This window comes from Pagrus major, chromosome 15 (assembly GCF_040436345.1).
Source record: "Pagrus major chromosome 15, Pma_NU_1.0".
NCBI lineage: Eukaryota > Metazoa > Chordata > Actinopteri > Spariformes > Sparidae > Pagrus > Pagrus major.
In genome coordinates, this window is record NC_133229.1 from 1,752,778 (window position 1) to 1,779,194 (window position 26,417).

The 26,417-nt window shown below is 45.6% G+C and overlaps 1 protein-coding gene across 3 annotated transcripts in view; it reads left to right on the forward strand.

The window, feature by feature from the left end:
• The window catches only part of LOC141009767 (atrial natriuretic peptide receptor 1-like), a 31,678-nt gene that overhangs the window by 3,203 nt on the left and 2,058 nt on the right, over positions 1-26,417 (forward strand). For 2 of the 3 annotated variants that reach the window (XM_073482465.1, XM_073482464.1), the window contains exons 2-21: positions 2,408-3,146; positions 6,154-6,344; positions 6,498-6,611; positions 6,798-6,957; positions 12,624-12,718; positions 13,345-13,480; positions 13,583-13,667; positions 13,754-13,874; positions 14,547-14,621; positions 14,746-14,823; positions 15,242-15,346; positions 16,048-16,119; positions 16,335-16,494; positions 16,609-16,764; positions 17,512-17,680; positions 18,243-18,389; positions 19,362-19,485; positions 25,260-25,328; positions 25,851-26,025; positions 26,140-26,238. In XM_073482465.1, coding sequence (XP_073338566.1) covers positions 2,441-3,146; positions 6,154-6,344; positions 6,498-6,611; positions 6,798-6,957; positions 12,624-12,718; positions 13,345-13,480; positions 13,583-13,667; positions 13,754-13,874; positions 14,547-14,621; positions 14,746-14,823; positions 15,242-15,346; positions 16,048-16,119; positions 16,335-16,494; positions 16,609-16,764; positions 17,512-17,680; positions 18,243-18,389; positions 19,362-19,485; positions 25,260-25,328; positions 25,851-26,025; positions 26,140-26,238 — 3,037 coding nt within the window. In that variant the 5' untranslated portion in view covers positions 2,408-2,440. Of the gene's footprint in view, positions 1-2,407; positions 3,147-6,153; positions 6,345-6,497; positions 6,612-6,797; positions 6,958-12,623; positions 12,719-13,344; positions 13,481-13,582; positions 13,668-13,753; positions 13,875-14,546; positions 14,622-14,745; positions 14,824-15,241; positions 15,347-16,047; positions 16,120-16,334; positions 16,495-16,608; positions 16,765-17,511; positions 17,681-18,242; positions 18,390-19,361; positions 19,486-25,259; positions 25,329-25,809; positions 26,026-26,139; positions 26,239-26,417 lie in introns of those variants that run through there. The other variant, XM_073482466.1, reaches the window with a different exon arrangement.

The window sequence follows — 26,417 nt, forward strand, 5'->3', positions numbered from 1 at the left end:
CAGATCAATAATCAGATCAACAGAACAGATCAATAATCAGATCAACAGAACAGATCGATAATCAGATCAACAGAACAGATCAATAATCAGAACAGTGAATGCGTTTTTCTTCAGTAAAAACTCATATTTGAAGAAACAGTGAATCTGACAGATAAACTCAACAGGAGTCATTCAGTCATCAAACTGTAAACTTGTGAACTTCTACACTGTTTCTACGCTGTCTGTTTCTACACTGTCTGTTTCTACACTGTCTGTTTCTGCACTGTCTGTTTCTACACTGTCTGTTTCTGCACTGTCTGTTTCTGCACTGTCTGTTTCTACGCTGTCTGTTTCTACACTGTCTGTTTCTACGCTGTCTGTTTCTACGCTGTCTGTTTCTGCACTGTCTGTTTCTACACTGTCTGTTTCTACGCTGTCTGTTTCTACGCTGTCTGTTTCTACGCTGTCTGTTTCTACGCTGTCTGTTTCTACACTGTTTGTTTCTGCACTGTCTGTTTCTACGCTGTCTGTTTCTACGCTGTCTGTTTCTACGCTGTCTGTTTCTACACTGTTTGTTTCTGCACTGTCTGTTTCTACGCTGTCTGTTTCTACGCTGTCTGTTTCTGCACTGTCTGTTTCTACACTGTTTCTGCACTGTCTGTTTCTACGCTGTCTGTTTCTACGCTGTCTGTTTCTACACTGTTTGTTTCTGCACTGTCTGTTTCTACGCTGTCTGTTTCTACGCTGTCTGTTTCTACGCTGTCTGTTTCTACACTGTTTGTTTCTGCACTGTCTGTTTCTACGCTGTCTGTTTCTACGCTGTCTGTTTCTGCACTGTCTGTTTCTACACTGTCTGTTTCTACGCTGTCTGTTTCTACACTGTTTCTACACTGTCTGTTTCTACGCTGTCTGTTTCTACGCTGTCTGTTTCTGCACTGTCTGTTTCTACGCTGTCTGTTTCTACGCTGTCTGTTTCTACACTGTTTGTTTCTACGCTGTCTGTTTCTACACTGTCTGTTTCTACGCTGTCTGTTTCTACGCTGTCTGTGATGACCTCTCTGTCAGTTCTATTTCTATGTCAGTGTGTACGTTCTGCTGTTTCGTAACGACTCTTACATAAGACTGAAGCTGCAGAACAATGGCTCATAAACACACACACACACACACACACACACACACACACACACACAGTTTCCTCCTGTTGGTGTTTAGAGAACATACAGATTCACTATGTTTGTTCTGATGATCAGTTAACGGGCTCCATACAGAGCTGTATGTGGGGTCCATACAGAGCTGTTTGTGGGCTCCATACAGAGCTGTTTGTGGGGTCCATACAGAGCTGTATGTGGGGTCCATACAGAGCTGTTTGTGGGCTCCATACAGAGCTGTATGTGGGGTCCATACAGAGCTGTTTGTGGGCTTCATACAGAGCTGTTTGTGGGGTCCATACAGAGCTGTATGTGGGGTCCATACAGAGCTGTTTGTGGGCTCCATACAGAGCTGTATGTGGGCTCCATACAGAGCTGTATGTGGGGTCCATACAGAGCTGTATGTGGGGTCCATACAGAGCTGTTTGTGGGCTCCATACAGAGCTGTTTGTGGGGTCCATACAGAGCTGTATGTGGGGTCCATACAGAGCTGTTTGTGGGCTCCATACAGAGCTGTATGTGGGGTCCATACAGAGCTGTTTGTGGGCTTCATACAGAGCTGTTTGTGGGCTCCATACAGAGCTGTCTGTGGGCTCCATACAGAGCTGTTTGTGGGCTCCATACAGAGCTGTTTGTGGGCTCCATACAGAGCTGTATGTGGGGTCCATACAGAGCTGTTTGTGGGCTCCATACAGAGCTGTATGTGGGGTCCATACAGAGCTGTTTGTGGGCTCCATACAGAGCTGTTTGTGGGCTCCATACAGAGCTGTATGTGGGGTCCATACAGAGCTGTATGTGGGCTCCATACAGAGCTGTTTGTGGGCTCCATACAGAGCTGTTTGTGGGCTCCATACAGAGCTGTTTGTGGGCTCCATACAGAGCTGTATGTGGGGTCCATACAGAGCTGTTTGTGGGCTCCATACAGAGCTGTATGTGGGGTCCATACAGAGCTGTTTGTGGGCTCCATACAGAGCTGTATGTGGGGTCCATACAGAGCTGTTTGTGGGCTCCATACAGAGCTGTATGTGGGGTCCATACAGAGCTGTTTGTGGGCTCCATACAGAGCTGTTTGTGGGCTCCATACAGAGCTGTATGTGGGGTCCATACAGAGCTGTTTGTGGGCTCCATACAGAGCTGTTTGTGGGGTCCATAGTGACACACTGAGTTTCCAGAAATCCCAGCTGCTCCTGAAAGGGATCCGTCATTAAAACTTCGACGGTAACAGGAAGTATTTCATGGCCAAAGTTTTGCCCTCAGTGTGTGTGTGTTTGTCCCTGCAGCTCTTCTGACAGACAGACAGACTCCTCGTCATCATGCTGTCATGTTGGCCCCGCCCCTTCCTGCTCCTCCCTTTCGTCCTCATCCAATCAGCTGAGTCGTCTCTCTCTGCTGACAACGCCACAGAGGATCTTCAGGAGGTGACTCTGGCAGCCATCTTGCCTCTGACTAACACTGACTATGCGTGGGCATGGCCTCGCGTGGCACCAGCGCTGCACCAGGCGGTGCGGCGGGTGAACTCTGACCCCTCGCTGCTGCCGGGCCTGAAGCTCCAGCTGGTTCACGGCAGCTCTGAGAACCGCGATGGCTTCTGCTCGGACTCCATGGCGCCGCTGGTCGCCGTCGACCTCAAGCTGTCCCACGACCCCTGGGCCTTCATTGGCCCCGGCTGCGACTACTCCTCCTCGCCCGTCGCCCGCTTCACCACCCACTGGGACGTTCCCATGGTGACGGCCGGCGCCCGTGCCATCGGCTTCGAGCTCTACGCGGCGGTCACCAACACGGGCCCCACCCACAAGAAGCTGGGCGAGCTGGGCGTGAGGATCCAGGAGACGTTCGGCTGGCGGCAGCAAGCCATGCTCATCTTCAGCGACAACAAGGACGCCAACGATGACCGGCCATGCTACTTCGCCGTGGAGGGGCTGTACACGCAGCTCGGGAAGAACAACATCTCCATCCGTGACCACGTCATCAACGACAACTACAAGTCCGTCATCCAGGAGATCCGCGACAATGGCCGAGGTCAGAGGTCACTCTTCTTCATTTCCTTCCTTCTTTCCTTCTCTCCCTCTTTTTCTTCCTTTGTTGTTCTTTGTCCTCGTCCTCTCTCTCCGTCTCTCCTCGTTGAACAGGTTAATTATTGTTTGATTTTTTGCTTCAGTAGTTACTGAGTGTGTGTGTGTGTGTGTGTGTGTGTGTGTGTGTGTGTGTGTTGTACACACCTGTAAATAATCAGTAACTGGTATTCAGAGCAGAGAAGAAGAAAGAGCTCTTTGTTCAGCCTGACATGTTGTCGACATATAGAGAAGAAAATATAAATATTAAAGTACCTCAATAAGTAGAGTACTTGAGTAAACATACTTAGTTAAATTCCAGCATTGCCATTAACAAGCCATCGTGACAGAGCTGAGCTGTGATTGGACCAAGAAGGAGGAAGCTGCTGTAGCTGAGCTAATGAAGAGCTCGTAGTGGTCAGACTGTGTAACTACATGGTCCCGTGATGCACTGAGGTCCACAGACTTTTTCACAAGCTTACATTGTGAAAGAAGCGTCAGTGAAACGCTGAATAAATGCTTTTTGAGCATCACAACCCAAGAAATGACTCGTTTGACTGTCAGAATTTGAGTCATTCGGTCCAATAATATTTGGGAAGTCTAGAAGAGCCGCACGATTAAATTATTTTATCCCATTCAAGTTAATTGGATGCTAAACGGGAAGTTAGCTGCTCGATCGGCAGACATCTGTAGTGAGCATGCTCTGTGGGGAGAACTCATGAAGCAGACACGTCTCTGAAGATGTGTCCTCATCCTGAACTGGTTCACAGACAGTGAGGGGACGTCACACACACAAACACACAGCTGCTGATTATCATCTGGTCAGCTAGCGAGCTAACTAGCTCGTCAGCTTGGAGAGCCCTAACCTGCCTCTACGGTATATGCTGTAGCTGCTGCATGTTGAGACTTTTCAAAATAAAGTGTCGGACACACACATCCTACACACACACACACAGACACACACAGACACACACACGCACACACACAGACACACACACACACACAGACACACACACACACACACACACACAGACACACACACACACACACAGACACACACATACACACAGACACACACACACAGACACACACACACACACACACACAGACACACACACACACACACACAGACACACACACACACATATCCTACACAGACACACACACACACACACACACACACACACTAATTATTGGTCATGTCTTCTTTTAAGTGAGGCCATCTGTTGCAGCCAGCAACACTGGATGGTACTGACAGTATGTACCTTCGTGTGTGTGTGTGTGTGTGTGTGTGTGTGTGTGTCTGTGTCTGTGTGTGTGTGTCTGTGTATGTGTGTGTGTGTCTGTGTGTGTGTGTGTGTGTGTGTGTGTGCATGTGTCTGTGTAGGATATGTGTGTGTGTGTGTTTTTCTCACAGAGACTAATGAAAAACAGACTCAGTTGTTGTAGAATAGAGGAGAACATCAAGGTTCTGCATGTTCTCTTAATGTTCTCTGGGCTGATGGAGAACAGAAGAGGGTGTTTATATTTAATATATCATATTTGATATAAATTCACTCTCTCTAAATTCACTGTTTCACTTATGGAGTTCTGAACAGGCAGCAACAGCTCCGAACATGTAGTGGAGAACTGAGTACTGAGTTCAGAGTACTGAGTTCAGAGTACAGAGTACTGAGTACAGAGTACAGAGTACAGAGTACAGAGTTCAGAGTACTGAGTTCAGAGTACAGAGTACTGAGTTCAGAGTACAGAGTACAGAGTGCAGAGTTCAGAGTACTGAGTACAGAGTACAGAGTACAGAGTTCAGAGTACTGAGTTCAGAGTACAGAGTACTGAGTTCAGAGTACAGAGTACAGAGTTCAGAGTACAGAGTACTGAGTACAGAGTACAGAGTACAGAGTTCAGAGTACTGAGTTCAGAGTACAGAGTACTGAGTTCAGAGTACAGAGTACAGAGTTCAGAGTACAGAGTACTGAGTACAGAGTACAGAGTACTGAGTACAGAGTACAGAGTACAGAGTACAGAGTTCAGAGTACTGAGTTCAGAGTACAGAGTACAGAGTTCAGAGTACAGAGTACAGAGTACAGAGTGCAGAGTTCAGAGTACTGAGTTCAGAGTACTGAGTTCAGAGTACTGAGTTCAGAGTACAGAGTACAGAGTACAGAGTACTGAGTACAGAGTACAGAGTGCAGAGTTCAGAGTACTGAGTTCAGAGTACAGAGTACTGAGTACAGAGTACTGAGTTCAGAGTTCAGAGTACAGAGTATTGGGGGGGGGGGATGTGATAGTCACCATGGTTACTGATGATCTGAGTGGTGAGGTCATCAGTGAGGGACAGTTATCCTCTGTGGAGGAAACTGGACACCGAGTCACATCAACTGACATGTTCCTCCGTCATCACATACATGTTATTGTATAACATGTGTATTGTGTATCTGTGTGTATCAGTGTGTATCAGTGTGTGTATCTGTGTGTATCAGTGTGTATCAGTGTGTGTATCAGTGTGTATCAGTGTGTATCAGTGTGTGTATCAGTGTGTATCAGTGTGTGTATCAGTGTGTATCAGTGTGTATCAGTGTGTGTATCAGTGTGTGTATCAGTGTGTATCAGTGTGTGTATCAGTGTGTGTATCAGTGTGTGTATCAGTGTGTGTATCAGTGTGTATCAGTGTGTGTATCTGTGTGTGTATCTGTGTGTGTATCTGTGTGTATCAGTGTGTATCAGTGTGTGTATCAGTGTGTATCAGTGTGTATCAGTGTGTGTATCAGTGTGTGTATCAGTGTGTATCAGTGTGTACTTTCATGATGATCACAAATATAAAACAAACTAAGGAAGGAAATAAACATTTTGACCGTTTGGGGCTTCCGTACCTGTCCTTTCTTCTTCTACACTTCCTGTTCTTGCTCTGTCGCTCTGAAGAATCATCTCTTCTTCTTCTATCATTAGAAATAGAGTGATGTTTTTTTCTTCTTCAGTGGTGTACCTGTGTTGCTCCTGGGACATCTTCAGGACTCTGATGGTCCACTTCTGGAGGGAGGGGCTGCAGCTGGAGGACTACGTCTTCTTCTTCATTGATCTGTTCGCTGAGGGTCTGGGGGGGCGGGGCCCCGTCAGGCCGTGGTACAGAGGAGACAGGGATGACACGGCGGCCCGTCACGCCTTCAGGGTGAGACTTTTTTTTAGTTTGAGGGTTCATTTCCTGTTTTAGATTCAACGTCTGTTCAGAACTTCATAAGAGTTTTCATGTTTTTAAGAAGAAGAGAGCAGACGGGTCCGATTCTGACTTGTCTGTCTGTGTCTCTACCTGTCTGTGTGTCAGAGTGTGAAGGTGCTGTCCTACCTGGAGCCTCAGAATCCAGAGTATCTTCAGTTTGTTGAAACTCTGAAGATCGACGCAAAGAAAATGTTCAACTTCACCATCGAGGACTCTCTGGTACAAACTGATGACATGTTTCAGACTGTTTGAGATGAGACTGTGTGTCTGTGAGGAACCGCTGGGCCTCAGACAGGAAGTGGGACAGTATTCAGAGAAGGAGCAACATGTTGTTGACGGACTGAACCTTCAGTCTGTGTGAACAGAGTCAGCATGAACCTGATCTCATCTCTCTCTCTGTGTCAGTATAATCTGATCGCTGGAGGTTTCCATGACGGCGTGATGATGTACTCTCAGGCTCTGAACGAGACGCTGAGCGAGCAGAGACCGGGACCGGGACCGGGGGGAGTCCGGCGGCCCAGAGGAGACGTGGTGACCAGGAGGATGTGGAACAGGACCTTTCCAGGTGAGACAGATCTGCTCTCAGGCGTCCGTGGTGGGAAACTCACACGGGAACGTGGAGCTCAGTGTTTCAGCCAATCACAGCGCAGAGCTGCATGAGAACAGTCGGAGTAAAAATAATTTCATTCATCAATAAACCACAAAGAGCAGAAAATATTCTGACAGCTACAATAACAAGACACATGAGAGCGAGCAGACGAGCGTTTGTTGACATTCAGATTAAGATGTCGAAGTCTGTTCATGTGTCACCAGTTTATGTGTTGGTGGGAACGTGATGTCTTAGCTGACCGAGCGTCCAATCAGAGAGCCGTCTGTGGGTTTCCTGTCCTGGTTGGTGGTTTGAGTCCCAGACGTCCTGTCTTCATGTTCCCAGAGTCACTGCCATGCTACGCTAACAGGCTAACTCCCTGCTGACAGCCGTGAGAACGTGTGTGTGCGTGTGTGTGTGTGTAATGACGGACAGGTCGAGTAGAAAAAGGAAACTGTCAGACTCTGGTTCCCATGGTGACCTCACAGAGTGTGACGGCTCCTGATTGGTCAGAGAGTGAAGCTGGTTTCATCGATCAGTTTCACACTGAGCTTCAATTGTGAAGTCAGCAGAATTATTGAAGAGTCGACACACGTCACATGTTTAATTATACTCAGATGACCTGAAGCTCAGACAGAGGAGGAAGTAACAAAGTACAAATACTTCATTACTGTCCTTCAATACATGTTTCAGGTATCTGTCCTGTCCTTCAGCAGATGTTTCAGGTATCTGTCCTGTCCCTGAGTATCTCTGAGACTTTCCCTCTCTACATCTGAACTTTCTCCTCCTCACAGCTTCAAACAGCCTCGTTACTTTAGTTTGATGCATTTGAGGTGAATTATGGATTATTATTATTTGGCGTCATCGCACGCCGCCTTCCCAACATCACCAGACTGATGTCGACCTATCAGAGCACATCACGCACGGCAGACGCAGCGAGACGAGACAAAGACGTAAAAGACGTGAACAGACAGAGAGGGAGGCTGAATGGGGAGAAAAGGCGTGTTAGTGTCTCGTATCTGCAGAGAGTTTCTTATTTTCTCTCTTTGTTGCTGCTCGGGACGCTTTACCAACCCAACATGTGGCTGTTTGACGTCCTGGGAATGAGACTCAACTATCAACTATCTTTGTGGTGCGTTCAGGAACAGCTGGGACAAATCCTACTGACTCTACCTTTAACTTTAATAGTCTTTGAGTTATATTAATATGACGTGAGCTTCAGTAGCTTTGACCACAAATGTCCTTCAGAGGGAGACTTTTTACTCTGATACTCTGAGTACATGTCAGAGCCTGTACTCGATTACTTTTACTGGAGTAAATAAGCTGAATCAGTACTTTTAGCAGAAGAAGTATGTGGAGTTGTCCTGGAGGACAGACTGTGGACAGAGGACAGTGGACAGAGGAAAGAGGACAGTGGACAGTGGACAGAGGACAGAGGACAGTGGACAGAGGACAGTGGACAGTGGACAGTGGACAGTGGACTCTGGACAGAGGACAGTGGACAGAGGACAGTGGACAGAGGACAGAGGACAGTGGACAGAGGACAGTGGACAGTGGACAGTGGACTCTGGACAGAGGACAGTGGACAGAGGACAGAGGACAGTGGACAGAGGACAGTGGACAGTGGACAGTGGACAGTGGACTCTGGACAGAGGACAGAGGACAGAGGACAGTGGACAGTGGACAGAGGACAGAGGACAGTGGACAGAGGACAGTGGACAGTGGACAGTGGACTCTGGACAGAGGACAGTGGACAGAGGACAGAGGACAGTGGACAGTGGACTCTGGACAGAGGACAGAGGACAGAGGACAGTGGACAGTGGACAGAGGACAGTGGACAGTGGACAGAGGACAGTGGACAGTGGACTGGTCCATGTGGAGTTAAGAGTAAACGAGGAGCTGGACGTGTTTCTGAGAGCAGCTGAAGCTCGTCATTGTTTTCAGGTCAGAACAGGAAGAGACAGGAAGTCATCGCTCATCTGTCAGAGACGCTGCAGACAGCTTCAGGAAGACGAACAAACATGTTGGACTTTTGTTTGTGCAGCAGTTTGTAGCTGTGAATCCGTCAGGACTTCAGCTACACATCTTGTTTCTGTCTCACGCCTCCACTGAGTTAGTCCCCAGATCTCGTCTTCTCAGGCTTCATCAGCTCTGATCCAGCTGATGTTTGTGAGACAGTCTGATTATTTAAAGAAGCAAACAGAGAGAAAATAATGAATCTGTCCTCGAGCAGCTCACACTGAAGTTTACTGACCATAAAAACGTCTCATTCATCAGAGGGACATGTTGTTCAAACATTAAATCACTTTAATATAATAACGGCTGTTGTTTCAGCCTGAGAGACGTTTAAAGACAAACACACGGGACGTTTATCATGTGGACGGGAAACACTGAGAAAGCAGTCAGGACGAGACAGCAGACAGGACGAGACAGCAGACAGGACGAGACAGCAGACAGGAGACAGCAGTCAGGACGAGACAGCAGACAGGACGAGACAGCAGACAGGACGAGACAGCAGTCAGGACGAGACAGCAGACAGGACGAGACAGCAGACAGGAGACAGCAGTCAGGACGAGACAGCAGTCAGGACGAGACAGACACCCTCCTGTGAGAGTGGAGCTTGGAGGAAAAGATGAGAATAGGATCAAATCATTACTAAAAAATAAAACAGACAAATGATTGTCAGCTGATAAGACAAGACGGACAGTTCAGGTCTTATCAGGGACGCCTGTCGTGTGTTGTCCCGCCTCGATTCCTGTCAACTGTCTGCTGTTAAATAACAAATAATAAATACAAAACAAAAGACCTATAAGGACAGAGACAGACAGGGCAGGAAGACAGAGAGCAGGGACATCGAGGGACTGAGACAAAACAAGAAGAAGAACAAGGATGAGACTGAGACGTGAGGAGACAGAAGAGAGAGAGGACGAGGAGGTGAGCAGGTGTGCTGAACAAACAGGAAGTGACACGCTGACAGACAGCAGGACTCAGCTGGTGACCAGCTAATGTGATCTGTGTGTGTGTGTGTGTGTGTGTGTGTGTGTGTGTGTGTGTGTGTGTGTGTGTGTGTGTGTGTGTGTGTACATGTGTACTTTGATTTATTGATCAGTGAGCTTGTTAAAGTGATCTGACCTCAGTGTGACCTCATCAGTCAGGTGATAATAATAATAATAATAATAATAAATTTTATTTGGAAGGCGCCTTTCTGGACACTCAAGGACACCGTACACAAAGGAGATAAAAGAATACATCTAGAATAAACATCAATATCAATAAATGAAAAAATAAATAAAAAACACACAAAATAAGAACAATTCCAATAGATTGAAGGGATGGGACAGGGCAAGTGGCATCAGAGGGAATAGGCAGTTTTAAACAGGTGTGTTTTGAGTTGTGATTTGAAGTTGGGGAGTGAATCAATGTTTCTGAGTTGGGATGGAAGTGAGTTCCAGAGGCAGAGCGGCTGAATGCTCTGCTCCCCATGGTGGTGAGACGGGCGGAGGGGACAGACAGGTGTATGGAGGAGGAGGATCTGAGGGAGCGGGAGGGAGTGGGGACATGGAGGAGGTCTGACAGATATGGGGGGGCGAGGTTGTGAATGGCCTTGAATGTTACCAGGAGGACTTTCAAGTACATGTATACAAATACATGTAAATATATATATATATGTATATACATGTATATATATGTATGTATATATATATACGTGTATATATACACGTATATATATATACACATATATACATGTGTATATATATATATGCATAACAAAAAGACTGAGAAAGTCGGTTGTGTGTATATATATACATGTTTATACATATATATATAGTGTGTATACATATGTGTATATAGTGTGTATCTGCTGCTGTCAAAGTTCTTTACAGATTAATTCAGGACAGAAGAGACATCCACATGTCTCAACACCAGACTGGACAGGTTCTAGCTGTGTTCTGGTGTTGTCCCTGTGTGTGTGTGTGTGTGTGTGTGTATGTGTGTGTGTGTGTGTGTGTGTGTGTGTGTGTGTGTGTGTGTGTATGTGTGTGTGTGTATGTGTGTGTGTGTGTGTGTGTGTGTGTGTGTGTGTGTGTGTGTGTGTGTTGGACACAGATTAAATGAACAGAGTGAAGTCAGAGGACATGATGGAGGGAGGAGACAAACGACAGAGACTGAGAGTGTTGATGGAGCTGATAACACACACACACACACACACACACACACACACACATCCCCACATACACACACACACACACACACACACACACACGCACGTCCACCATCCACCATCCACCCGCTTCTGACGCACATGCCCAGTGATTAATGACCGCTGACTGTTACAGTGTGTGTGTGTGGGTGGGGGTGTGTGTGTGTGTGTGTGTGTGTGGGTGTGTGTGTGTGTGTGTGTGTGGGTGGGGGTGTGTGTGTGGGTGTGTGTGTGTTCAGTACTTTAGTTTATGACCACATTACTGCAGAACTGATGACATCATCCTCAGCTGTGTTTGCTGATAATTAGCTAATGTTAGCATGCTAACATGCTAAATGATAGATGTATATACGAGCTGGACACCAGGTACAGTGAGATGTGAAAGTTTACTTCCTGGTTTTGCGGCTCATTGAATATGTTCAGTAGTTTCCTCCCACTGGCCCCGCCCACCAGTTCCTGCTCACTGTGATGACATCATGGATTTTAAATCACTTTTCTCAATATAAAACCTCCGTGGATGTAAACTTGAGAACATAAAGAGTCCTGATGGAGCCGGTCTGTCAGTGTCTTTATGATGGAGCTCTGTGGGGAACGTGTAGCTGCAGTACCACGAGTGGCCACCAGGCAGAACTGGGAGAGAGGCTGAGCGACGTGTTGTCCAGGTCTAGATTAACATGGTAATCATTAAACCTGCATGTTAGCGTTATCATTGTCAACATGTTAGCATGCAGGATGTTGGCATTTAGCTTAGCAGCCTCACAGAGCTGTTAGCATGTGTGCAGACTGTCCACTCTGTCTCCTCCCCACACGCACTCTCTCAAGAGTCCAACATGTTTCTGCAGAAAATAAAAGGATTTTACATTAAAATCCTCAGTGACTCCTCCTCCCTCATTAAAAATCAATGAATGTGAAAACAATCTGATCACGTTGATAATTCTACAGAGTGACGCTCCGACATTCAGCCGGAGGAAGAAGAAGAGAAACGGTCCGACTGAACTCTGATGTCCGTCTGTCCACAGACAAACTGTGTCCATCAGTTGACAGAAACTATCGGTCTGTTCAAGGGACAAAACAGGAAAATGGATTGTTTTCATTGATTTGTTGTCCAGTGAAGCTTCACATGTTGACAGATCTGAGTGATCTAATTGGCTGATTGAGACGACGCTTCACTGCACACGAGGAAATAAATTTAAAAACATGAGTGAGTCTGAGGATCAACACAGGGACAGACGTCTGTCTTCAGATAACGTCTCTGTGGACCAATCAGACGACTGAGTTCAGTCTGCAGAGACAACAGACCTTTAATAAACAGAAAGAGTCTGAAGATCTAATGAGACACACATAGAATTAATAACCTGTGTTTGTGTGTGTGTGTGTGTGTGTGTGTGTGCGTGCGTGCGTGTGTGCGTGCGTGCGTGCGTGCGTGCGTGTGTGTGTGCAGGAGTGATGGGTTCACTGGAGATGGACGAGTTCGGGGACAGACAGGTGGACTTTGCTGTGTGGGACATGACAGATATCGAGTCTGGAGAGTTTCAGGTAAAACACCTCATGATGTCATCACTGTGATGTCATCACATGTTTCAGACACTGTGAAAGTCAGTTTACAGCTACACTAACCTGCGTCTGATCTGATGTCACTTCCTGTTGTATATGAAATCAACCCGTCCATCACTGGGACAAACAGACTCCATGTTTGTGCTGAACATTGATTGACTCCAATGATTCAGAATCTGTCAGAGACAGAGTTTCACAACGGTTATAAAGTTTGTTTTAACTCAGCAACTCTTAAAATCAGCTGATTTGTTAATGGAGTCTGGTGATATAATCAAATGTTTTTGGGCATCAAGTCTTTCAGTCAGATGACAGGAAGTGAAGTTTCACAGTCAAATGAAGCCTGAACAAACACTGTGGTGGATGGTCTCACTGCAGCAGGTTGACTTTCAGAATAATAAACTGAAGCTAACAGCAGCTGGAGGACAGGAAGTGACGTAACACCTGAAGTGAACTGATTTAAAGCTAACAATCTGAAACACTTCCTGCAGCTCCTTCACAATAAAAGCTTAATGCTGCCTTTTAACAGCAGCAGGAAATGTTAACTTTACGTGTGTGTGTGTGTGTGTGTGTGTGTGTGTGTGTGTGTGTGTGTCTGTGTCTGTGTGCAGGTGGTGTGTGTGTATAACAGCAGTATGAAACAGCTGGTCATGCAGAGTGGGCGGAGCTTCCAGTGGCCAGGTGGATCTCCACCTGCAGATGTCCCAGAGTGTGGCTTCAAGAACGACAAACCGGCCTGCCTCGCACGTACGTGCACATTCACACACACACACACACACACACACACACACACACACACACACACACACACACACACAGCCTAACTTTACCCTTAACTCTGGTCTCCAGGTACAGTGACTATGCATCAGATGGTTGCCATAGTGATCTGCTTCGTCTTTGTCATAATTGTCACTGTGACTGTCTTCATCTACAGGTGAGACATACACACACACGCACACACACACACACACACACACACACACACACACACACACACCTGTCTTCCTGTCTGTTGAACAGGAAGTTGAAGCTGGAGAGCGAGCTGGCAGCTCAGCTGTGGAGAGTTTCTTGGGACGACGTCCAGATCAGCAACCTGGATAAAGTCCTGAGGAGAGCCTGCAGCAGACTCACCATGTCTCTGGTATCACACACACACACACACACACACACACACAGTGGAAGTTACTCAGTACGTTTCCATGCACACTCAAGTCGAGCTACGGTCACAGCTCGATCAGGCCATTTTATTGGACTGCTGCCATTGTCCCAGTACACAAGCACCAGGGGAGAATCCATGTATCCACAGAAGTGTGTCCGACTCCACCACGGACGTTGGTATTTTGAAAAGGTCGCCATTCTGCGTTTTCCTTCCGTCCATGTACTTCAAAATGTTTAATTCCTTCAGCTGAGACAACATAAACTGTTTTTCCTCATCGGTCCAAAGAAGCGTATTTCTTGCTCTAGCACTTGCCATGTTGATGCCTTCATCGTCGTCTTCTTCTTTTGTTTTCCTGGCTTTTTCCTGGATTTATGCCATGGACAACTTCCAGTCAATGCCCGTCACGGGGACTGTGGTGCATGGGCAGAACGCCGAGGCCAGTTCAGGTCGACTAACACGTATACATGAAAGAGTAAATCCACTTCCAACCGCATTACCTGGGTGTGTTAGTCCGACTTTAAGAAATTCGATTCAGTACGATTTCAGTCAGACTAATATGCTTACACGGACATGGACAGTCCGACTTTTTCTAACATCATGTAAACGTAGTGAGTGAGTGGATTGATCAGAACAAGTTCCTCTGGTTTTCTGCAGAAAGGGTCGAACTGTGGCTCTCTGATGACGATGGAGGGAAACTTCCAGATCTACACCAAAACTGGATACTACAAGGTGAGACACCCACACACACACACACACACACAAACACACACACTCGTCACACAGCACCAGGATGATCAGACCAATGACTCGACTCTAACAAGGAATAACATGATGATGAATTTGTCTCCTGCAGGGAAACCTGGCAGCCATCAAGTACATCAACAAGAAACGGCTCGAACTGGACCGGAAAGTTCTGTTTGAACTGAAACATGTAAGAACTCAACCTGTCCACCTTCAACTCACCTACAACCGATCTACAACTGACTTACAACCGATCTACAACTGACTTACAACCGATCTACAACTGACTTACAACCGATCTACAACTGACCTACAACTGACCTACAACTGATCTACAACTGTCTTACAACAGACCGACTGACAGACAGGCCACACTACCTGTCTTCCTACCTTCCAGTTGATCAACCTGCCGACCAGCTGATCTACAAACTAGTCTAATGACTGTGAGTGTTGATAACTGTGTGCTGAGTGTGAACCTACTTAGTGACTGTTTGTAGGTTCTGTCGGTGATTGGTCCTCCCACCCAACACAACTAATGTTGGTCCAGTGCTTGTAGGAGTCTGGTGGTTCTGGTGGGATTTGAACCAGCAGCTTCTGTGTCTTTGCAGATGCGAGACGTTCAGAATGAACACTTAACTCGCTTCATCGGCAGCTGCATCGACCCGCCCAACATGTGCATCGTCACAGAGTACTGCCCCCGGGGCAGCCTGCAGGTACCCCACACCAAAGTCTTTACCCCTCTACGAAACCCACTGTACCCCTCTATCAGCCCTCTGTACCCCTCTATCAGCCCTCTGTACCCCTCTGTCAGCCCTCTTTACCCCTCTATCAGCCCTCTGTACCCCTCTATCAGCCCTCTTTACCCCTCTATCAGCCCTCTTTACCCCTCTATCAGCCCACTGTACCCCTCTATCAGCCCTCTGTACCCCTCTATCAGCCCTCTGTACCCCTCTATCAGCCCTCTGTACCCCTCTATCAGCCCACTGTACCCCTCTATCAGCCCTATGTACCCCTCTGTCAGCCCTCTGTACCCCTCTATCAGCCCTCTTTACCCCTCTATCAGCCCTCTGTACCCCTCTATCAGCCCACTGTACTCCTCTATCAGCCCTCTGTACCCCTCTATCAGCCCACTGTACCCCTCTATCAGCCCTCTGTACCCCTCTATCAGCCCTCTGTACCCCTCTGTCAGCCCTCTTTACCCCTCTGTCAGCCCTCTTTACCCCTCTATCAGCCCTCTGTACCCCTCTATCAGCCCTCTTTACCCCTCTATCAGCCCTCTTTACCCCTCTATCAGCCCTCTGTACCCCTCTATCAGCCCACTGTACACCTCTATCAGCCCTCTGTACCCCTCTATCAGCCCACTGTACCCCTCTATCAGCCCTCTGTACCCACTGACTATGAGTTTGTCTTCCAGGACCTGATGGAGAGCGACAGCATCACTCTGGACTGGATGTTCAGATACTCTCTCATCAATGACATTGTCAAGGTAACGACCTGTCACTGCACCAGGGGGCGGGGCTTGGACAGAGGAAACGTACCTCATTAAATAAAGTGAATAATCTGTGGTTTGATGTTCAGTCCTGACTGACTAGGTCGGATGAACAGTCGGATGTTGATGATCAGCTGTGACTGAACCAGTGACTACATGTTAAAACACATCTCTGTTTATTGTTCATCATTGTTATTTGTTTTTGTCACCAGGGCATGTTGTTCCTCCACAACAGCGTCATCATCTCCCACGGCAACCTGAAGTCATCTAACTGTGTGGTGGACAGTCGCTTCGTCCTGAAGATCACCGACTACGGTCTGCAGAGTCTAAGGACGAGCAACTGCCCCGAGGACACTCATGCCTACTACGCACGTATGACACACACACAAACACACACACACACACACACACACACACACACACACACAGTATACACATCTATATACCTATACGGTAGATGGTAACACTTTATCTCCACCTGTGCAGGTAAACTGTGGACGGCCCCGGAGCTGCTGAGGACAGAGTGTCCTCCCCTCTGTGGGACGCAGAAAGGAGACGTCTACAGCTTTAGTATCATCCTGCAGGAACTGGCTCTGCTCAGAGGAGTCTTCTACCTGGACACACACACGCTGACCCCTAAAGGTCAGTGTGGACACACACCATTAATATCAATAAACTTTATTTAAACAGCACTTTTCTTACAAATTTACAAAGTGCCTCACATGACTGAAACAGGTTATATACAGTAAATATATACATAACGTCAGCAGGTCACCACAATTATCTGATGAAAGTTCAGGATGAACATCTGCTTAAAGGTTAAAGTGTGTGTGTGTGTGTGTGTGTGTGTGTGTGTGTGTGTGTGTGTGTGTGATGACAGTGTAGAATGTGTTGTTTACATTGTAGTGTGACAGTCTGCTAACACTCTGCGGTCATCACGTCGCCACACATCAACACGTTCCTCCACATGTTCACTTCCTGCTGCCTCACTGAGGTCGCTCACAGAAGACACATGACAACACCTCTGATGCTCTCACACATATCTTACATGTCAAAGTACAAATAAAGTTTTAGCATCAATTTTACTTAAAGTACTAGAAGTCAAAGTACTCATTATGCAGAATAATATACATTATATGATTAGAGTATAATTATTTTTGCATTCAAGTGTTCATCAGTTTGAAAACATACTGCTGATTGGTCAGAAGCTTCAGTCTGAAGACTCAGCAGAGTAACGTGAGCTGATCAGAGAACTGATGACATCAGCACCACTCACAAAGTATTCGAATACCACAAATACACCTTCTAACAGCCTCTGGGGTACACCAACAAGGATGGATGTTAACTTGAACAACAGTTTTAAAGATGAGGTCCCTGTCCCCCCCTCAGAGATCATCCAGGTGGTGCTTCAGGGTGGTGTCCTTCCCCTCCGCCCCTCCCTCTGCTTCCACAGTCATAGCGAGGAGCTCGGCATCCTGATGCAGCGCTGCTGGACCGAAGAGCCGAGCGAGAGGCCCGACTTCAACACCATCAAGATCCTGCTCAGGAAACAGCACAGGTGGTGCATTAATATGGCCATTAATACACTCATTAATACACTCATTAATACACTCATTAATACATTCATCGATACACTCATTAATACATTAATTAATACACTCATTAATACATTAATTAATACACTCATTAATACACTCATTAATACATTCATTAATACACTCATTAATACATTCATTAATACATTCATTAATACATTAATTAATACACTCATTAATACACTCATTAATACATTCATTGATACACTCATTCATATACTGAAGGTTTCTCCACATGTTGAAAGAGCTGCAGAAAGTTGCAGTGTGTCATTTCCTGTTGTGTGTTGTTTGTGTACTAAAGCAGTAAACTATAGTGTCCTCCTGTCTGTCATCCTGTCTGTCCTCCTGCCTGTCACCCTGTCTGTCCTCCTTTCTTCCTGTCTGTCATCCTGTTTGTCCTCATGTCTGTCCTCCTGTTTGTCCTCATGTCTGTCCTCCTGTTTGTCCTCCTGCTTGTCCTCCTGTCTGTCCTCCTGCTTGTCCTCCTGTCTGTCCTCCTGTCTGTCCTCCTGTCTGTCTGTTCAGGGGTTATGGTTCAAACATCCTGGACAACCTTCTGTCTCGGATGGAGCAGTACGCCAACAACCTGGAGGAGCTGGTGGAGGAGAGAACGCAGGCGTACCACGAGGAGAAACGCAAGGCTGAGGCTCTGCTGTACCAGATACTACCACAGTAAATATACTGCAGTACTACTGCCAGATACTACCACAGTAAATATACTGCAGTACTACTGCCAGATACTACCACAGTAAATATACCGCAGTACTACTGCCAGATACTACCACAGTAAATATACTGCAGTACTACTGCCAGATACTACCACAGTAAATATACTGCAGTACTACTGCCAGATACTACCACAGTAAATATACCGCAGTACTACTGCCAGATACTACCACAGTAAATATACTGCAGTACTACTGCCAGATACTACCACAGTAAATATACCGCAGTACTACTGCCAGATACTACCACAGCAAATATACCGCAGTACTACTGCCAGATACTACCACAGTAAATATACCGCAGTACTACTGCCAGATACTACCACAGTAAATATACCGCAGTACTACTGCCAGATACTACCACAGTAAATATACCACAGTACTACTGCCAGATACTACTACAGTAGATATACTGCAGTACTACTGCCAGATACTACCACAGTAAATATACTGCAGTACTACTATCACATACAACCACAGTAAATATACTGCAGTACTACTACCACATACAACCACAGTAAATATACTGCAGTACTACTACCACATACTACCACAGTAAATATACTGCAGTACTACTACCACATACTACCACAGTAAATATACTGCAGTACTACTACCACATACAACCACAGTAAATATACTGCAGTACTACTACCACATACAACCACAGTAAATATACTGCAGTACTACTACCACATACTACCACAGTAAATATACTGCAGTACTACTACCACATACAACCACAGTAAATATACTGCAGTACTACTACCACATACAACCACAGTAAATATACTGCAGTACTACTACCACATACTACCACAGTAAATACACTACAGTACACACATACACTGCAGTACTGCTGAATCAAATACTGCATAGTGGAATTGTGTTGAGTACTGTTACCTGGTGTGTGTTTCAGTTCAGTAGCAGAGCAGCTGAAACGAGGTGAGACGGTTCAGGCCGAAGCTTTCGACTCCGTCACCATCTACTTCAGTGACATCGTCGGCTTCACCGCCCTGTCTGCTGAGAGCACGCCTCTACAGGTGGGTAGAACTGAGTAGAACAACACTGCAGGTCAGTGGAAGCAGGCTGTATGTAAACCTGGTATGTTTGTATATTTGTATGTATATACATTTATACACAGTCACAGTCAAACGTTTCCATCCTTCTTATAAAGAACATGTTCATCATGTCAGTCTTCAGTTGATTCTATCAGCTCTCATGTTTCTGTGATGTCACAAAAGCATTCATGAAGTTTGGTTCAATCATTGAATTTATTATCGGTCTTCTGAACATGAGATCATGAATATATATACAGTGATTCTAACATGTGGGTAAATGTCTCTCGGCCATTTTCACCTCAGTCAGCTGCTTTAGATCTCCATCCACAAGCTTCTGGTCAAATCAAATCAATTTTATTTATACAACCCAAAATCACAGTCACAGTCCCAGTCACAACACAATCACAATCACAGTCACAGTCACAATCACAGTCACAGTCACAGTCACAACACAATCACAGTCACAGTCACAGTCACAACACAATCACAGTCACAACACAGTCACAGTCACAGTCACAACACAACACAACACAGTCACAACACAATCACAGTCACAGTCCCAGTCACAACACAATCACAGTCACAGTCACAACACAATCACAGTCACAGTCACAGTCACAACACAATCACAGTCACAGTCACAGTCACAACACAATCACAGTCACAGTCCCAGTCACAACACAACACAATCACAGTCACAGTCACAGTCACAACACAATCACAGTCAAAACACAATCACAGTCACAGTCACAGTCACAACACAATCACAGTCAAAACACAATCACAGTCACAGTCACAACACAATCACAGTCACAACACAGTCACAGTCACAGTCACAACACAACACAACACAGTCACAACACAATCACAGTCACAGTCCCAGTCACAACACAATCACAGTCACAGTCACAACACAGTCACAGTCACAGTCACAACACAATCACAGTCACAGTCACAGTCACAACACAATCACAGTCACAGTCCCAGTCACAACACAACACAATCACAGTCACAGTCACAGTCACAACACAATCACAGTCAAAACACAATCACAGTCACAGTCACAGTCACAACACAATCACAGTCACAACACAATCACAGTCACAGTCACAACACAATCACAGTCACAGTCCCAGTCACAACACAACACAATCACAATCACAGTCACAGTCACAGTCACAACACAATCACAGTCACAGTCCCAGTCACAACACAACACAATCACAATCACAGTCACAGTCACAACACAATCACAGTCACAACACAATCACAGTCACAGTCACAGTCACAGTCACAACACAATCACAGTCACAACACAATCACAGTCACAACACAATCACAATCACAGTCACAGTCACAGTCACAACACAATCACAGTCACAACACAATCACAGTCACAGTCACAGTCACAGTCACAACACAATCACAGTCACAGTCACAGTCACAACACAATCACAGTCACAACACAATCACAGTCACAGTCACAGTCACAACACAATCACAGTCACAGTCACAGTCACAGTCACAACACAATCACAGTCACAGTCACAGTCACAGTCACAACACAATCACAGTCACAACACAACACAATCACAGTCACAGTCACAGTCACAACACAATCACAGTCACAACACAATCACAGTCACAGTCACAGTCACAACACAATCACAATCACAGTCACAACACAATCACAATCACAGTCACAGTCACAACACAATCACAATCGCAGTCACAGTCACAACATACTCACAGTCACAGTCACAACACAACACAACACAATCACAATCACAATCACAGTCCCAGTCACAACACAACACAACACAATCACAGTCACAACACAATCACAGTCACAACACACTCACAGTCACAGTCACAGTCACAACACAACACAACACAACACAACACAATCACAATCACAATCACAGTCCCAGTCACAACACAACACAACACAACACAACACAACACAACACAACACAACACAACACAATCACAATCACAGTCACAACACAATCACAGTCACAGTCACAGTCACAACACACTCACAGTCACAGTCACAGTCACAACACAATCACAGTCACAGTCACAGTCACAACACAATCACAGTCACAGTCACAACACAATCACAATCACAGTCACAACACAATCACAGTCACAGTCACAACACAATCACAATCACAGTCACAACACAATCACAATCACAGTCACAGTCACAGTCACAACACAATCACAGTCACAGTCACAACACACTCACAGTCACAACACAACACAACACAATCACAATCACAGTCCCAGTCACAACACAACACAACACAATCACAGTCACAACACAATCACAGTCACAACACACTCACAGTCACAGTCACAGTCACAACACAACACAACACAACACAATCACAATCACAGTCCCAGTCACAACACAACACAACACAACACAATCACAATCACAGTCACAACACAATCACAGTCACAGTCACAGTCACAACACACTCACAGTCACAGTCACAGTCACAACACAATCACAGTCACAATCACAGTCACAGTCACAACACACTCACAATCACAGTCACAGTCACAGTCACAACACACTCACAATCACAGTCACAGTCACAGTCACAGTCACAACACACTCACAATCACAGTCACAGTCACAGTCACAACACACTCACAATCACAGTCACAGTCACAGTCACATCACAGTCACAGTCACAGACACAACACAATCACAGTCACCATCACAACACAATCACAGTCACCATCACAACACAATCACAGTCACCATCACAACACAATCACAGTCACAACACAATCACAGTCACAATCACAGTCACAGTCACAACACACTCACAGTCACAACACAATCACAATCACAGTCACCATCACAACACAATCACAGTCACAACACAATCACAGTCACAATCACAGTCACAGTCACAACACACTCACAGTCACAACACAATCACAGTCACCATCACAACACAATCACAGTCACAACACAATCACAGTCACAATCACAGTCACAGTCACAACACACTCACAGTCACAACACAATCACAATCACAGTCACCATCACAACACAATCACAGTCACAACACAATCACAGTCACAACACAATCACAGTCACAATCACAGTCACAATCACAATCACAGTCACAACACAATTAGTCACAACACAATCACAGTCACCATCACAACACAATCACAGTCACAACACAATCACAGTCACAATCACAGTCACAATCACAATCACAGTCACAACACAATTAGTCACAACACAATTACAGTCACAGTCACAACACAATCACAATCACAGTCACCATCACAACACAATCACAGTCACAACACAATCCCAGTCACAATCACAGTCACAGTCACAACACAATTAGTCACAACACAATCACAGTCACAGTCACCATCACAACACAATCACAGTCACCATCACAACACAATCACAGTCACCATCACAACACAATCACAGTCACCATCACAACACAATCACAGTCACAACACAATCACAGTCACCATCACAACACAATCACAGTCACAGTCACAACACAATCACAGTCACAACACAATCACAGTCACAACACAATCACAGTCACATCACAGTCGCAATTACAGTCACAACACAATCACAGTCACCGTCACAACACACTCACAGTCACAGTCACAGTCACAACACAATCACAATCACATTCACAGTCACAACACAATCACAGTCACAATCACAGTCACAGTCACAACACACTCACAGTCACAACACAATCACAGTCACAACACAATCACAGTCACAGTCACAACACACTCACAGTCACAGTCACAGTCACAACACAACACAACACAATCACAATCACAGTCCCAGTCACAACACAACACAACACAACACAACACAACACAATCACAGTCACAACACAATCACAGTCACAACACACTCACAGTCACAGTCACAGTCACAACACAACACAACACAATCACAATCACAGTCCCAGTCACAACACAACACAACACAACACAACACAACACAACACAACACAACACAACACAATCACAATCACAGTCACAACACAATCACAGTCACAATCACAGTCACAATCACGCTTTAACGCTCCTCTTGACAGAATCGGTGAAGTTCAACTAAATCTGTTGTCTTCCTGGCACAGACTTGTTTCTTCAGCACAGTCCACATGTTCTCGATGAGGTTCAAGTCTGGACTTTGGGAAGTCCGTTCAAAACCTCAGTTCTGTCCTGGTTGATCCGTTTCCTTACCACCTCTGATGTGTGTTTGGATCATTGTCCTGTTGGATCATCCAACTGCACCCAAGAGCCAATCTTCTGCTGATGATTTTAGGTTTTCCTGAAGAATTTGGAGATAATCCTCCTTCTTCATTATTCCATTTACTTTCTGTAGAGCAGCAGATCCACTGGCAGCAGAACCGCCCCACAGCAGAACTCTACCAGCACCATGCTGGACGGTTGGTTTGGTGTTCTTGGGGTTAAAGGCCTCACCTTCTCTCCTCCAAACATATTGCTGCTCATTGTGGTCAAACAACTCAGTTTCTGTTTCATGTGACCACAGAGTTTCCCTCCAGAAGGTTTTTTCTTCGTCCGTGTGATCAGCAGCAAACTTCAGTGGAGCTTTAAGGTTCTGCGTCTGGATCAAGAGCTTCTCTCAACGCAGCAGCCTCTCAGCTCATGTTGATGTAAAACACACCTGACTGTGGACTCTGTCTTCCAGCAGCTTGCAGACTTGCTTTTTGGTGGTTTTTGGTTGATTCTTGACCATCAGACCAGTTTTCTCTCAGCAGCAGGTGATAGTTTGATCGTGGCGGTGACACAATAATAATAAAAATAATAATAATTATACATTTATTTTATATAATGCTTTTCAGGGTACACAAAGACACTTTGCAGGTTAAAAAGCAGAATAATAAAAACAAAACATAAAAAAATACAACTGTGCTGTGAACTTTATACTTACAAACAGCTGTTTGTTCAGTTGATGTTGTTCAAGTGACTTTCCTGACTTGTTCAGATTTATAATGAGCTCTTTCAGATCAATACTGAGCTCCTTAGACTTTCCCATTGTAGTGAGTGTGTCTGAGTCTAATGTCTGTGTCAGACAGGTCCTATTGAAATGGGCCCAGGAAAGTCACCAGCTGTTATCACTCAGAACCAGTCAGAAGAAGTTAACATGCTACAAAGAACATCTGACTCACAACTTTCTATAATCACCAAAACTGATTGTTCAGCTCACTGTATGTATATTTATGATCTCATGTTCAGAAGACCTATCTTAATTATTAATAATAATAATTTGACCCTCGGCCCGCCCCGTAGTTTGGGACGTCAGGCAGCGATGCAGCAGTAACGTTTTGGCTCTTTTGAATGACAAGTTCTGTTCCAGATGTTTCTCTCCTCAAGAACAAAGTTATTTACATTTACTGCGGATATTACTTGCGTAAAGCAGATTTGTTCACTCACATGTTGAAAAGAGAATTAATAACACATTGGTACATTTAGACAGATAGAACATGTGAAGTTAATTGACAGCCCTAATATATATATATATATATATGTATGTATGTGTGTGTGTATAAAGTAGTATAAACAATATACAATACACTACTATAAACAGTATAAGTCTATCAGCACAGTGCTGCCATCTTGTGGTGTAACTGTTGTTAATGCACATTTGTCTATATGTAAATGTGTTTATGATCAGATAAATGGTTTATATATTTACCTGTCTGTACATCCAGGTGGTGACCTTGTTAAACGACCTGTACACCTGTTTTGACGCCATCATCGACAACTTTGATGTTTACAAGGTAAACATTTATCACCACAGCAACTACACACAGTCTGCTGCAGGTCCTGGACCTGTCTATCTCTGTCCTGAACTCATGAACCTGAAGCTGATACCTGTCCTCGCACCTGAGGACCAGTCAGGCTCAGTTCAGCCTCCACTGCCTCATCAGTACTTGTAGTTTAATGGTAACGGGCTACATGTATATGGTGCTTTAGGACAAGGAGGGAATCAAACCACCAACCCTGTGATCAGACAACCTGCTCCACCAGTTTATATACAATAAAAGTAATTACAATATTTAAAATAATTAGTTATCTATCAGCTCACATGTCAACATACATCATCAGAGGATGCAGTGAACACCTGACTCGTCTCTGCTTGTATCAGATGTGAATTTTCGATTTTTCTGAAAAGGTTCTAAAGTTCTTTGTTGGTGTCAAGACAAATGATTAGAGATCCTCTGACACGTCTCATTTGATCTGAACCGGACTGAAACTCAGGTGTCTTCTGAATGACATGATGAGCTCGCTGCTGCCCCCAGGTGGAGACCATCGGTGACGCCTACATGGTGGTGTCAGGTCTGCCGGTGAGGAACGGGAAGCTCCACGCCCGAGAGGTGGCCCGGATGTCTCTGGCTCTGCTGGACGCCGTCAAGAGCTTCAGGATCCGACACCGAGCCGACCAGCAGCTGAGGCTACGCATCGGCATACACAGCGGTCAGTGTGTGTGTGTGTGTGTCTGTGTGTGTGTGTGTGTGTGAGAAAGATGATGTGTTAATAAAGTTTTACAAATTGAATTAAATGTGTGTGTGTGTGTGTGTGCGTGTGTAGGTCCAGTGTGTGCAGGAGTGGTCGGACTGAAGATGCCCAGGTACTGTCTGTTTGGAGACACAGTGAACACAGCATCACGCATGGAGTCCAACGGAGAGGGTAACACACACACACAGACACACACACACAGACACACACACAGAGAGACACACACGCATGCACGCACGCACGCACGCACGCACACACCCACGTACACACCCACACACACACACACACAGAAACACACACACACACACACGCATGCATGCACACACCCACACACACACACACACACACAC